Source organism: Tenrec ecaudatus, chromosome 14 (genome assembly GCF_050624435.1).
Source record: "Tenrec ecaudatus isolate mTenEca1 chromosome 14, mTenEca1.hap1, whole genome shotgun sequence".
Taxonomy (NCBI): Eukaryota; Metazoa; Chordata; class Mammalia; order Afrosoricida; family Tenrecidae; genus Tenrec; species Tenrec ecaudatus.
In genome coordinates, this window is record NC_134543.1 from 33,338,963 (window position 1) to 33,353,982 (window position 15,020).

Here is a 15,020-nt window from a genome sequence, read left to right on the forward strand (position 1 = left end):
TCAGTGATCGTGTAGGGAAGATGTGCATCCTAGAATGGGGCAGTGTTTTTTACGAGACAAAATGCAGACTGACCTTATAAATTGGGGAGTGAATCCTTTTATACAATTCCAGTATGAAAATATTTCTTTTAAATAATGAGTTGGGGTAAAGTATTAAATCAATTCTCTTGGGATACTTAAGCACTGCGGGAGGATAAAGAACCATTCAAAGTTGCTGAGGCAGTGAGGAAATGGATTCACTACACCAAAGGGAGGCTGAACGTCAGATTTCATGTAGCTCCTGCTCCAAACAGCTGGGACTGTCTCCACTCTGCCCTCCTGGATGCTGGTTTCCATTTCAGGCTGTAGTTCTGGACCTTATATACACAACACTATCCAAGAAAAGAAAAACATTTCCAGTTGTGAAGTCATTGGGCGAGTCTTCTGCCTAGCTGGACGAGGCAAAGGAGCTCTTGCCCGATTTGGAAGGTCAAATGGCAGGCATGGCCTCTTCGCACATTGTAACTCACTGTGAAACTGCACACACATTTTACACCTCAGAGGACATCGTCAACAGAACACATGCAGATGATTAGCAACCTGTAAAGAAAAGGTGGGATAGCCCCCTTAATATGACACATGTACACATTGCATCAATTATGAGAAGAATCGCATTCACAGCCCCAAGCTTGTTTCAGATTATTTTCAGAAACAAGTTTTTTTTTTTTTTTACACTATACACGCAGATGTTAACATGGTATACTCTTATTCTGACAAAAACAGACAGAGGCAAAATGAAAAAAAAAATTTATTTCCTCAGTGTTTTACGTACTGCCAATACGGTAATTTGACGCAATTTATTAGATAAAGAAAGAAAATACTCAGTTTTTATTTTCCATTTCAAACAATTACAATATTTACAGGCTGTTTAGTATAACACACACCCTCTCACACACACACCCTCACACACATACATATATCCTTATCTCTGGTTTATAACTGCTGCTGGTAGACACACAGTGAATACTGTTCAGAGCCCATGATCGGAAAAGGTAAACTCGTCTTCCTTTCTCAAATCAGTTTTGATTCCTCCTTCCATTTCCTCATGCAGAGCTCACTACCGGACCTACATCAGGTTTATCAATTTTTGTAACTTAAAATGATGAGCTTTTAAAGCCTAAGCTGTGGTTTTGATTGTAGGCTGACGCATTGCAATGTAAAAGGTCTCCTACAACCACCAGTAAGTGAAAGTCATCAGGAGCAGCCCTCCCATCCTCTGCGACTGTTCTGAATGAATCCCTATGTCCTCAACAGCAAGGAATTCCTTCTTATCACAGGGTTAGATAACCAAACTTTGTCGTTTCTATGACCGGCTGGGTCATAAATTGTCAAGTACAGAGCTGAGGCATAAGAAGAGAAGGTATACAGACCCCTATGTGACAGGTACAAAAGTCTTTGAACAGAGCGTTACCTTTGATTTCCCCTAAAGAATGTTATGCTGCTTCCATTAAGTGGAAGATAATGAAGTTCAGCTTACAAATAAAAAGCTATTTACCTTAATTCTGGAAGAATATGTAGCTGACTAGATGATAAAGAGATATTCTGTCCTGACAGATGGCTCACATCAAACAGGCTGTAATCAGCAAAATCGACACCCTTTGCAATGGTAACCCCTGGGTCTGTTGGTATACTTAATCCCTTTCCAAGTTCATACTGAAACATGTAACACATTTAAACCGAGAAAGACTTGGCTGCAGTAGAGAAATGTAAAAAAGAGGAGTTAGTTTTTAATAAGAATTAAAAAAGTGTAGAGCATAGTATTGCTATCTATGCTGCCTAAGTACAGGGTAGCATCTAATTGTCCTCCTCCTCCAGATGAATAAAACCCACTTACCATACAAGACTGCAAACAGGAAGTTCAAAGTCAATTAAAGTCTGGTAACATGAGCCATCTTAGGATCAATTATAATCACGCTCTCCTTTCATCTTAGAATGTTACAGGCTTTTATAACTATCTGAGCAACAAATCATATCAGAGCAAATAAATCAACTAGGTCTCTGTCCAGAGTAATTTTACATGATTATACTATAACACACACATACGTAGATCAGGCTCTATACTGAAGACTTAAAACAACAGTAAGGGCTTTGTCCACACACACACACATGAAAAATTAAACATAAATACAAAACTAATCAATAGTGTGGGAAGCAGTTTATGGTTCCGTAGCTCGTGAAGCAAGAGCCCAGGTGGCATGTGTGGTGCGAAGCCGAGAGCTGGCGAGCATTCCTGCAATGACTGCCTGGGAAAGCCTGGCAGGCGTTCTACTCTGCCCCAGAGCGCTGCGGGGGGTTCCACGGCACGAAGAGCAGCGAGTAAACACTACCTCAAGGAATCCCCACACAAAAGGACAGTTTCTCTTCTCGGCTTACTGTTCATTCAGGAGGAAAGAGGCTTCTTGAATGTTTGGCTAAAAGGAAATGGCTATTTGAGACACTGGGCAAAGAAACCACACGTTTCAAAGTCCCAGCTCTGGACAAATGACTCAATGCAATCAATGAGCCACCAAATGAAAAGTTTTTAGGCAGAGGTCGAGTGATTCTGCTCAGAAGCAAAGGGGTATTTAAGGTTGAATTACCTTTGCTTACATGTGAGATGTTAAAAAATATTTGATACGAGGTGGAAACATAAACCACCCCCAGGGTGGAGATAGGGGAAAAATACGTATCTCAAAGAGCGATAGCATCCTACATAATAGCTTGTATTTTCATTACTTGATATTTGGTATACACAATATTTGATATCTCTGGGAGAATAAAAGTTGTTTGAATATTCCTGTCTCAAAGACTTCTAGATGTATCTTAGATATAATTACAATATTTTATAAAACGCTTCTTTACTCTCCAGTAATAGAAACCAAAGAGAACACTGATAAAATTTGTTCATTAATTTCCTAAAAACTAATTTTCTCCCATTTAAAAAAATAGCTTCAACACTTAAATTCTCCAAAACTCCCTTAAATATCAATATTTTACCTTAATCTAGAATCTTAGAAGAATTAAAGTTCTTTAGCAAAAAGTCAATATTTAAAGTATTATCAAGTATTGAAAATGGTGTAAACGAAGGGCTCACAACTAAGTTCTAAGTTGGGCCGGTAACGAAAAGCTTACTGTTGTAATTCAGAATGATATAAAAAGTTTTCCCCTGGCCACTAAAATGGAGGAAAGATAAAAAGTTAACAACTTTCGAACTTAGTACAGGATTGTCTGTTTCTCAAAAAAAGGACAAAAATCTTAATTCAAACAAGAAAAAAACAGAAAGCTATCAATATTGCAACTCTATTTCCAGAAAATAAATAAAAAGCTGGTGTTTAATTATATAATTTTAATCACAAATTATGAAACTGAAAGTTTTGGCAATTATGAACTAAAGTGAAATATTGAAATGCAAAAGATACAACAGACACTAACATAAGTTAGACTCTTGAACTGCAGTAAGGAAGTTAAGCAGGGTATCTAACAAATAGCTGACTGCTCTCAAATGGTAAAAATTTTTAAAAAAGAGAAAGAGAGAGAGAGGGAGAAGAAAGGAGAGAGAGAGGAAGAGGGAGAGGGAGAGGGAGTGGGAGAGGGAGAGGGAGAGAGAGAGAGAGAGAGAGAGAGAGAGAGAGAGAGAGAGAGAGAGAGAGAGAGAGAGAGATATGTATGATCAAAGTAATGAAAGTGCCTGTGTAGTTCTAGGTGGAATAAGTTAAGTCAAATTTTGGTAAAGACATGAATGCTTCTAATCATCACTCTGATGTAATTAGAACCTTGCCATGATTAAAAACAAACAAACAAACAAAACAAACCAAACTATCAGTTTTAGACTTACAAAAAAGAAGAGTTTTTTTCTAACAGGGCTTTTAATTACCAGGGTCACTAGTTGAAGGACTACATAATAACATAATTCAGTTCATTTTGTGAAAAACATCTATTAATTGTCAAGATCAAGAACCAATGTATGCTGGTAAAAAACCTACCCTTGCAAAATCTTGAGATGTGACTTTTTGAGAGCTTTTGACGAGTTTCACTGTTTTTTGTTGTTAGGAAAAGGAAAAAAAAAAATTCTAGCCCTTCTGATCCAATCACCTCGTGTTTTCTACCTGGGAAACAACATGAACTTCCATCTAGGCTGCCATGTGTTCATCTCATCTCCCCGGCTCGGCAAGGGCCACGAAAGGCTAAGCCTGGTTTCAGGCAGGAAACAAGCAGCCCAGGACACAATTCCTCTGAAAAGACTGAAACATATTATGTACATACATATACTCACATACTCATATATATAATATGTACACATTATATATATTCACATACATGTAAAGATACGTGTAAATACATATAAACAAAGATATATATCTATAAATATAAAATGTTCGGTTTCAGAGGGAAAAAGGACATGAAACTTTAAGGGCATATTACAGATATGCCAATCTGAGACACATATGGATTGATGCTAATGCAAGTCTCAGGAAAACCCACTGTAAAATGGTTGGTTTCAAAGGTGCAGTCAACCATCTGACAAATGTGTAGTTTTTAACTAGTGAAGTCAACAGGAAGTCAGTACTATGTACTGAGACCTTGTGTGCAGAACCATAAAACTTAAAAATTAGAAGGAAAATGAGTAGGTTTTAGAATGGAAATGCAAGAAGCGATTAGAGATTAACAGTTGACTGCGTGGTTTTCATTCCTCCAGTGTGCTACACTGAGAACGACTGTCCGCCCCTCTGCCACCGCCGGGAACCGCCTGGTCTGCACGCAGAGATGGAAGGGCAGCTCCCAGTTCCTTCCCCCTTTCAATGTGGCGGCAGAAAGAAAGCGCCTCTGAGAGGCTCAGGTGAAATGGACAACCTTCTCTGAGTTCACACCAGTAAGAAAATATTCTTAAGGATCTTGAAAAAATGTAACGTTGTAAATTAAAACCCAGTAGCTGTTCTCATCTAACCCGATTATAAACCAACTCTACCTATTTCCCTGAATACACATTTTAAAAACCAGAAAAATTTAAGTTATGAGACAACACATGAATTTCAATTTCACAGTTATAAATACTTGAAATGACAACTTCACACTAAAATTACAGGAAACAAAAAAATTCAAGTAATAGAAAAAAGATGGGGAAATCATAGGTGAGGTTATTAAAGAGGGAGAGACCAGTAAGAATCGCACCATTTGGATAATTTTGTTTGAAAATTTTTTCCCCTCAATTAACTGAATTGCTTGTGAATAACTTCAGGAGCTAAGAGCTTTTACAATAAAAGACAATCCTTTCTTTAACTTCATCTTTTCCTGCCCCAGGGGAGCACACACCACTGTGTCTGGGCGGATCTGCAAAGCGGGCAAAGGAGCGGGCCAGCAGCATTCACGCGATGGACCCCTGGTCCCGGGACACGTCAGCGGTGAAGCTGTGTGTCTCTGAGGATGTCATACTCACTCTAAAGCACGCGCCGTGACTTGGCACAAGTGCAGACTGCAAACAGAAGATCGTGCCCCTCTGTCTGGATAAGGAAAGGGAAGGGGCCAATCCCAAAGGCCATTTGAATCATGGTATTTTATTTTTATATATAAATAAACGCTCTGAGCAATCTCAGACTTTAGTGCATTGCGTAAAAAATTAGTGCAGTTCTTTTTTCCATTAAAGATTTTAGCGCTCAAGGTACAAGATATATTTATGTTTGTTCATAGATTTTTTTTATGGACATTTAACTTCTGTACTATATGTCACATTGAAGTTTTGTCTACCGGCTTTGAGACTTAAGGTAAATGGACGTCATGTTCTTAGGAAAAAACAATATGGCAAGTATTTTTGGCAAAGAAATTAGAAAAATATGAGATCATAGTTTAGAAATGAAGAGTTTGGCAGTTTAAAGCATAGGCAATGCATAGGAAACTTTTCTTAGGATGTATTTTAACAGAACTTTACCCTTCATGCAAAATGCTTTCTCAGTAGCTAACTTAAAAAAATATTTCAGCTTTATTTGGAGATGGAGATAGTGACAGAAGTCAGGGTGAAGGGTGAAAGGTGAAGGGTGAAGGAGAGGCGCTCCCCCAGGCCCCCTCGGTGTTCAAGTCTCTCCCCCGCAGGATCAGAGTGATGCCTACAGACATCTTCTGCTCTCTCCTCTCTTTTCCCAACGTCTCGGAATTGAGGAGGAAAAGCAATGTAGTTGTAAAACACTGGTTCACACTTCAGCTCCAAGTTCTAGTACCCCAGTTTCAATTACAGTCACATATTTATCATCAATCTGGACCAGAAGTACTGTCTTGTCGATGTGGGATCTAGTACCTGGATCTCTGCTGCAAGGCACCCATCGGTGAATCACCTAGTTTGACAACAAACAACAAGTTAGTGGCAGAGACCTTTAATAAACTCACAAACGCTACGCCTCACTGAAGATCGGCAGCACCCACAAGGGAGCATCACTGCAGGGGGACCCAGTACCACGGCACAGAGCACTTTTCGTTTAAACTCATCGAGAGTGTCCGCATCAACTAAACCCTGCACACCGTTTGACGGAGAAGCTGGGACGAGGAGGTGGTGGGAGCGAAGCTGCAGACTGATATTCCCAGAGTCAAGATGGGTTTAGACCTGTGACGTGCAGCACAGAACAGAACCTCCAAGGTGTGAAACCCAACGTCCATTCTAATAGCCGGTGCGACTTCATCAGAATATATTCATCGTGGACATTGAAAATGTAACACGAAAATAATCATCCGCACTTTAGTTATGGTTTTGCTTGCCTTACAAAAGTCATTGTTTACATGGTAGAAAAAAAACACATTTAAAATGAACATGCAAAAACAATTCCTCATTGGCTAATGTTTCTACTGTAGAGATACCAAAGGTTCTTTCTGGAGACGGAGAAGGCAAATCTTGCTTATAATTACTCTAAAGAGATTTCCCTGAGAGAGAGAAGATTCGCTAGGTGCCTGTAAGAAGCCCCTAATCTGATTACTTCCATGTGATTCCCATACTCTTCTCTCGTCACTCTTTTCACGGCCATCGAGTCGATTCCGACGCACAGCACCTGGTAGGGCAGGGCAGGGCAGGGTAGGGCAGAGCTGAGCTGCCCCTGTAGGTCTCTGGGGCTGTGAATCTCCATTGTAGCTGAAAGCCTCGCCTTCCTCCCTGGGAGCGGCTGGTTTGATCTGCTGACGCTGTGGTTAGCACTCGACATGTCAAAATGCCACTCTTCATTCTCATGCTGGATGGATACCCATTGAGGGCCTCATCTGCGTCCGTATTTCTGATTTTCTGAGCTGACAGGAAGGTTCAGTCCTGTCCAATGTGGTGGCCACGTGTGACTGGCGTATGGAAGGGAAGAAAACTGTAAATTTCACTTAAACTGTCCCGGGGAGAGTGGCTACCAGAGGGGGCAGCCGAGTTAAGGGCCTCCAATGCAGCCACCACTAATTTCTAGAATCGATCAAAAGCCAACCATCTATGCATGTTAGCTCATTAGACACTTGACTACATTTACATTTTTGCCTGTGAGAGCCGTGTACTTGGGAATTGCCCTCTCTTCCAGGTGAACTAAGGGGAGAGAGGGAGGGAGGGCGGGTGAACTCAAGGACGCTTTTTACCAACTTTGTCTTTTGTAAAGTTTAATTGTGATTTGTGAAGAATATTTGTTCCTTTAATGAACGGAATCAACTGGGGATAACCGCTATCTGAGGGGTGGTGGGGGGGGGAGAAGGGGGAGGCTTGTATGCATCCTAACAGGAATGGAACAAACATCGGTTAGAGATGATGAAGAAGACCAGGACGAGACTTTTAGACACCCATCTATGCAGCTTAGCAAATAATGAAACTAGGGTTACAGATACGTAAAAATAAAATGTTTTTGTTGCTGCTTATAGGAAGAACAAACTTGATCAATCAGATTTGATAATTAAATCTAAGTATGAAGGGCCTTCAAAAAGTTTGTGGAAAAAATAAAACGATAAGGTAATGTACTTTTTCAACCTTTTTTTTTTTTAAATCCAAAGTTTTGAGGCATTTTACTATTTAAACTCAGGCTCGTATATAAACTAATAGGTACTTCACAATTCATCATACATTTACTTCATTTTTCCGTTTGACCGGCTAGTAAATCTGTAGCTTTGTTGATTCTGACGCTATGTACAGAGATCCTCCCTTATCGGGGTGAGTTCAGAGCACAATTCGTCAATGAGCATCTCTTATTTTTCCTTTATTGGCAGTAGGACTTACAACCACAATTCATCCTGCTTCCCGTTTTGTCATTTGGGGTTCATATCCACCTCGGTAATAACCACCACCGAAGGCGGATTCTGATAGACTTTGAAAAACTTGTTTCACTTGAGGCTCCATGTGCTTCATGGCTTGTAAAACAACAGCCTGAAAATCCTGCAGCAGCGATGGGCAGTGCGGCTGCCTGTACTGCCCAGCAGTGACGGTCAGTCCAGCCGCCACCACTGTGCTGGCGACGGCTCGGCCACCAGATGCGCGCAGCTCAGCCCAGCCCAGCCCAGGGGCTGCTGTCACCCGTCCCCACGCCGCTACAGGAACGCCACAGGGCTTAGTCAACTTTTTGAAGCCCTGGGCTATCTAGAAATATAAGGGGTCCTGATGGTGTAGAGGTTCTGTGTTGGGCGGTGATCAGCAAGACCGCAGCAGGAAACTACAGCTGCTCCTCGGGAGAAAGACCGGGGTCTTGACCTCGGTAAAGAGTGACAGTCGGACACCCACCGGGGCTGTTCTGCCCTGTCCTACAGGGCTGCTATGAGTCAGCACCAACTCCCTGGCAGTGAGTTTTTTGTTTCGTTTTTTTAGGGGGTAGGTGGGTGGATAAAGAGCTTGGCTGTTAACCAAAGGGCTAGAGGTTGAAACTCCTTGATGAAACATAAACGATGTGGCAGTCTGCTTCTGTAAAGATTTACAGTCGGAAACCTTCTAAAAGGCAGTTAGTTCTACTCTGTCCTCTGGGGTCACAACAGGTCAGAATCGGTTTGATGACAGTGGGTTTGGTTTGGGGTTACAGGAGAATCCAACTTTATATATTTGGGTTGAATTTTCAAATTAGCTTTAATCTTGGCCTCCCTCATTAAAAAAAACAACTGCATAGTTGTAACTGTGGTTCCTGACTCAATGACACAGACAAAACATATATCCATAAGCCACCTAAAATCATGCACACAAGCCAGTCACACTGGTGTGACTGCTGGCTTCCTAGGAGAACTTACATGGCCTTCCATGCCTTCCTGAGGACTCCAGTCTTTCCAACTGTTTCTCCCAGCTTTTAACCGAATTCCCTCATCTGGCCACTGCAGCTCTTTCCTCTTTGACAGGTTGATCCCATCCAGAATTTGACTGGGATCCACGATCTACATTGCAAACAAATATGCGTCACTCGCAACTCACTGTTCTTGACATCAAGGAATAACAGAACCACGCCCACGGTTGCTTTGTGTTTACTTCAGAGGACCTGGTGTCTCAAGTTTTCAAAGGGGGGAAAAAATCAATCTGAGAGCCCTCCCTGATTCCTTCCAGTCTCACGGTAGACTGTACTGCAATGGCCGCGGGAGGACCGCGGAGAGCTGAGAACAAACACCAGTGCTGCGCAGCCTGCTTGCTTTCCGTGTTCAAGCTGGCGGAAGCTTTTATTTTAAACATTCACAAGTGCTTCAAGTCCTCAGACTAAGTAACATTAAGCTGTGTCCTCACTAAAGTCCTTCATTAAACACACACAAGAAACGGAGTCGCAGAGCAGTACGGGCAGACTTTGGGGCGTACTCACTTGGACTCTGTAAATCACTTCCCCCTTTTTGGCATGCGAATTGGTGGCAGGACTTAGGCCGTTGCCCGGCTGTGCGTCAGTGGCACTGCCCTGACCTCCATCGGTCCCAAGAAAGCCCACGAGGGCGTGAGGTTTGCAGGCGGGGATGCTTTGGCTGGAACTGCTGGAAGAAGGCAGGCCATGCTGCACACAGGCCAGGCCGCTCTGGCTGCAGGGCTCCGTCTGGTTCACCATGGAGAGGCGGGACTGGATGGAGGAGGGCAGGTTGCGGAGCGAGAGCTGGCTGGTGGAGGAGCGCCGGCAGGGCACGAAGCCCGTCGCCGACATCCGGAGAGATGAGTGGCGGCTGCTGTAGCAGTAGGACGACTGGCTGGCGACGGAGGCCCGCGCCGGGGACTGTCTGAGCAGGCTCGACTGGACGGAGTGAGAGCTGTGGCTCATGCCTGGAGGAGGGGACAGAAACACGACACACGGTCACGCAGCGGGGCTGGCTCCCATGACCCCAAGCCTGGCCCTCTCACATAGCTGCTCAATAAACTTAAAGAAGCAGGTATTTGTCCCTAAACCTCTCCTCTCCCAGTAGACTTGTGGTTCTGGAGTTGAGGAATTTAATGATGTCCCGGTGTCTAATTCACTTAGAGTAACTGCTATCTACATCAAACTTCTGGCAACCTTTACAAATTTTTCTTCTAAGATGCTGTTTTCAGTGAAAATGTTTACCACACGTTAAGTTCCGCATACGGCGTCAGAGGCATTGGCTACATTTGCCACGGTGTGCGACATTTTCCTTGTTTACTTCTGGATGTGCTGCTTCCGGTCATCTGGTTCCAATTTTGCTTCAAATATCTGAAACTTTAAAAGCTGTCCGGAAGTATGCGTATGAAATTTTTTCCATTGTGTGGATTTTCACCATATAGTGTTTCTTTGTTGAAGTTTTAAAAAAATTTAAATTCTCAGCACAAGGAAATACAAGTGAAATAGTTTATAGCACACATTGGAATCCAAGTTTGGAATAATCCTAAAATGTCTTCCACAGAAATATTAAAAACCATGACAAGAATACCTCTTTTAATACATCAAAAAAGAAACCTCTCACGGAAATAAATCAATAAAAATGTTCACCGAGTCTCTATGTGTGGCTCTGTTGACAGACGATGAGTAATAATTTTCACATCCACTAAGAATTACTACTGAGTTTGAATTATCAGTTAATATTGAATAATGCAGGTTCTTCTGCATCATTTTTCAAATGGCTTGACAGGATTCTTGGGGCTTATAGTTAGGGTAAGTAGGACTAAGAGTAATCAGGCTAAAAGAAAACCAAAGATCCAAGGGCATGGCCTTTAGCCGAGCAGAGAGCCGCTACTTGGCGTTTCCCAGGAGTAGAAGCCACACCCTTCTCCTGCGGGGCGGCCTGCGGGTCAAAGCCCAACAGTGAACCAGCACGCCACCAGGGCTCCTCTGGGCTAACAGTTAATAGAAAATCACCAGCAGTTACGCAGAAAACAGAGCTAAGCGCTAGCATTCAGGACCCCCTTTTGTTTCCTATTACCTAGTGCCGGAGGGTAGGCGGTGGCAGGTGGACGGAGGCCTGCTCCTGCTCCTTGGCCTGGATTGCCGGCGCTTCCTTGGGATGTGTTGCTGTGGGGATCATTGGCAGTTGTGCTGTGACTGGTGCAGGAAGTTCCACCTCCGGTCTCGGACTCTTCAATGTTGCCACCGCTGTTACAGCCAGCTCCACAGCCTTTCCTTAGCCTAGGGACAAATAACAGGACGGAGAGCGTTCATCGCAAGGCCACTGCAAGACAGGTATTCTATCCTTTACTCGGCTACTCTTGCCTTTCCACCCCGAAAAATGTAAGGTCTTTAAAAAACACCCCAAAACTTATGTTTTCAAAGACAGGCCTAAGGACCATTCTCTCTCTTTTTTTTTTTTAAACATTTTATTAGGGGCTCATACAACTCTTATCACCGTCCATACATATACATACATCAATTGTATAAAGCACATCTGTACATTCTTTGCCCTAATCATTTTCTTTTCTTTCTTTTTTTTTCCCTTTTCTTTTTTTACATTTTATTAGGGACTCATACAACTCTTATCACAATCCATACATATACATACATCAATTGTATAAAGCACATCCATACATTCCCCGCCCCAATCATTCTCAAGGCATTTGCTCTCCACTTAAACCCTTTGCATCAGGTCCTCTTTTTTTTTTCCCCTCCCTCCCCTCTCCCCCCTCCCTCATGTGCCCTTTGTAATTTATACATCGTTATTTTGTCATATCTTGCTCTATCCGGAGTCTCCCCTCCCCCCCTTCTCTGCCGTCCCTCTCCCAGGGAGGAGGTCACATGTGGATCCCTGTAATCAGTTCCCCCTTTCCAACCCACTCACCCTACACTCTCCCAGCATCGCCCCTCACACCCTTGGTCCTGAAGGTATCATCCACCCTGGATTCCCTGTGCCCCTCTGCCCTATCCAGCCCTGCAAGGTAGAATTCGGATCATGGTAGTTGGGGGGAGGAAGGATCCAGGATCTGGGGGAAAGCTGTGCTCCTCGTCGGTACTACCTTGCACCCTGACTGACCCATCTCCTCTCCTAAACCCCTCTATGAGGGGATCTCCAGTGGCCGACACATGGGCCTTGGGTCTCCACTCCGCACTTCCCCCTTCATTCAATGTGGTGTATATACATATATATATATACACATATACATATATATATATATACACACATACACACACACACACATTCTTTTTTTTTTTCTCGCATGATGCCTTATACCTGGTCCCTTGGCACCTCGTGATCGCACTGGCTGGTGTGCTTCTTCCATGTGGGCTTTTTTGCTTCTGAGCTAGATGGCCTCTTGTTTATCTTCAAGCCTTTAAGACCCCTGACACTATCTCTTTTGATAGCCGGGCACCATCAGCTAAGGACCATTCTCTTCTAACACTCCCTGTGTAATCACTGTCTTACTTCTTTCTAATCTACTCACTTCCTACACTCTAGCGCCTTTCCTGTATTATAATAAACTTGCTGCCAATCAAGTTGTTCCTGACTTGTCTCGAGCCTATATGGGTTTCGGAGGCTCTGCAAATCTTTACAGGAGCAGACAGTCTCATCTTTCTCCTGCAGTGTAGCTAGTGGGTTTGAACCACTGACCTTTTGGTCAGAAGTCCAACACTTAACATTGTAATGAAGAATATATATAACACAGTTGTACCACTAAGATCACAGTTGAAAATTGAATTCTTGCCCATATCTGTCAAAGACTGTGAGATACACACTGGACAACTGAACGTACGCTTATTGCAACTGTACCAGCATTGGAGAGAGATGCCACAATCACTTTTCCCCTGTAGTTTTAACATTTCTGTGTAGGATGACCAGCTGACCCAGTCTCCCCAGGCTGGCCCTGAAAAGTCCCAGGTCCCTAAAAACCCCTGGTTTGTTCTGGGCACACGATCAGCGTTGGGTGCCCGAAATCTATGCTGTTTCCTTAGGGGGTAAGATCTTCAACTCCTCAAGTAATTCAGTAGGTTTTTGAAAAGAACGTTTCTTGAACACGACCCTGGCCGATGTTCTTCCGTTTGAGAGGACTGGCCGCAACGTGGTGTAATGTTACTCACTGAGTGTGGAACTGAAACACACCTCCCCTTGGCCAGAACTTACTACTCTAACCAGCAGAGCGCCTTTCTTACGCTCTGCTAATTCTAAAACCATTCGGACTTTTCTCTTTTCTCCTAGTTTCTATTTTTAGAATCTGAGGAACTCTCAGGACATAGAAACAATTTCTTGTGGGTTTGCTTCACCAGCCAACAAACTAACAAGTCTCTACTCCAATACATCATAACGTACTAGATGAAAAGCACAGAAAGAATTCATGTGCACACTGAAAAAGACGATATGGTTTTGACGAGGGGAAAAATGGACACGGAAAGAGGCAGTGGGCTCTGCACGGCTGGCCAGGAGTCTCGGTGGGAGGGAGTGCTCCCCCTGCTGCTGGAAAACAGTATAAAACAAAGCAGCTGCTTCCACACGCTTCTTACTTAAGGTTGTCTCGCTGTGTTGGCTGGCCATGCATTCAGGGCGAAGAGTTAAGAGTGAACCATTCAGAGTTAGCTACTCATCACTATTTAAGTACAAGTTACAGTATTCTTTTGCAAGGTAGGAATCAAAATAAGAGTTAAAAAATAACAGACAAACAAGGACTATTTAAGATGCCACCAAATGAAGGCACAGTGGGCCCCATATAGAGTTGAGCATGAGATGTTGTTAGGCAGATTTTGAAGACAGAAACGCTCACACTCTACTTCCTGAATTCAGACCTGATAGGCTCGTATTTGCTGCTAGGATATCCCATCATTCCATCGGGAAATTGCTACCCTATGGCTCACCTGTGCCAGGTGGACACGATGAAGTTCCTGATGTTTCTCAAGCTGATAGGCCCCCCAAGAATTTCTTTGAGCTGCTCATGGCTGTCAGAGTAAGAAGTTGTCAAAGGTGAGACAAAGATGGGGTAACCAATCGGCTGATCACAAGACGAGTTGATCATGTTTCTCAGAGCTTGCTTTGCATTCTGGATGCTCCCTCTCTCGGGGTTACGGTTACGTAGGAAAACAAGCTCCTGCTGCTGCCCTGCCCAAAGACCTCGGACACACTCCTTGTTCACCTGTAAACAACCACACACAGGAATATGGTTAAAAGGTGAAGAACAAAGTCCACAGAAATGGAAGAGCAGAAATGGGGGGGAGAAACATTCATGATGATAACCAACTATAAAAAGCACAGGAGAAAACCCTAAGTGAGTCGGTCAGGTTTGAATAGAAGCCACCAATATCCTTTGTCCCCGTCAGGCGGTAATTACCTTGCTCCGTCTTACAAAAGTAGCGAGTACAATGTTGGAGCCCACTCTCCCCTAAGTTCTGTCACCGACTTAAGAGAAGCGGAGGTGGCAAATGTTTACACTTAGGATGAGGTTGTTGACACTTGATAAATGGCATAGAGAAGTAAACCCTTACCAACAATCAAATAATTAAAAATGCAAGCTAAGGTTCATAAAGGCTGAGATTTTAACACAGCAAGCAGACAGGCAGACACGACAAGTGAGCCATTCACTACGAAGTACAAGGGATGGTCGCATTTTGCAACCTAACAATCAGCCCATTGCATGAGCAACACGACACTGGCATTCTAGGGAGAGATGTTGTCCCATGTCTTACATAATGATGGCACAC

The 15,020-nt window shown here is 43.2% G+C and overlaps 1 protein-coding gene and 1 pseudogene across 7 annotated transcripts in view; both read right to left on the minus strand.

Annotated features, from left to right (window-relative positions):
* Positions 1 to 774: 774 nt before the first annotated feature.
* The window catches only part of PCNX1 (pecanex 1), a 182,609-nt gene continuing 168,363 nt past the window's right edge, over positions 775 to 15,020 (minus strand). For all 7 annotated transcript variants that reach the window (XM_075531995.1, XM_075531997.1, XM_075532000.1 and 4 more), the window contains 5 exons: positions 14,181 to 14,455; positions 11,329 to 11,531; positions 9,777 to 10,219; positions 9,223 to 9,363; positions 775 to 6,341 (listed from right to left, as the gene is read on the minus strand). In XM_075531995.1, the coding sequence (XP_075388110.1) occupies positions 6,201 to 6,341; positions 9,223 to 9,363; positions 9,777 to 10,219; positions 11,329 to 11,531; positions 14,181 to 14,455 (1,203 nt within the window). In that variant the 3' untranslated portion in view covers positions 775 to 6,200. The remainder of the gene's footprint in view (positions 6,342 to 9,222; positions 9,364 to 9,776; positions 10,220 to 11,328; positions 11,532 to 14,180; positions 14,456 to 15,020) is intronic.
* LOC142426426 (mitochondrial import inner membrane translocase subunit TIM14 pseudogene) lies at positions 7,967 to 8,411 on the minus strand (annotated as a pseudogene).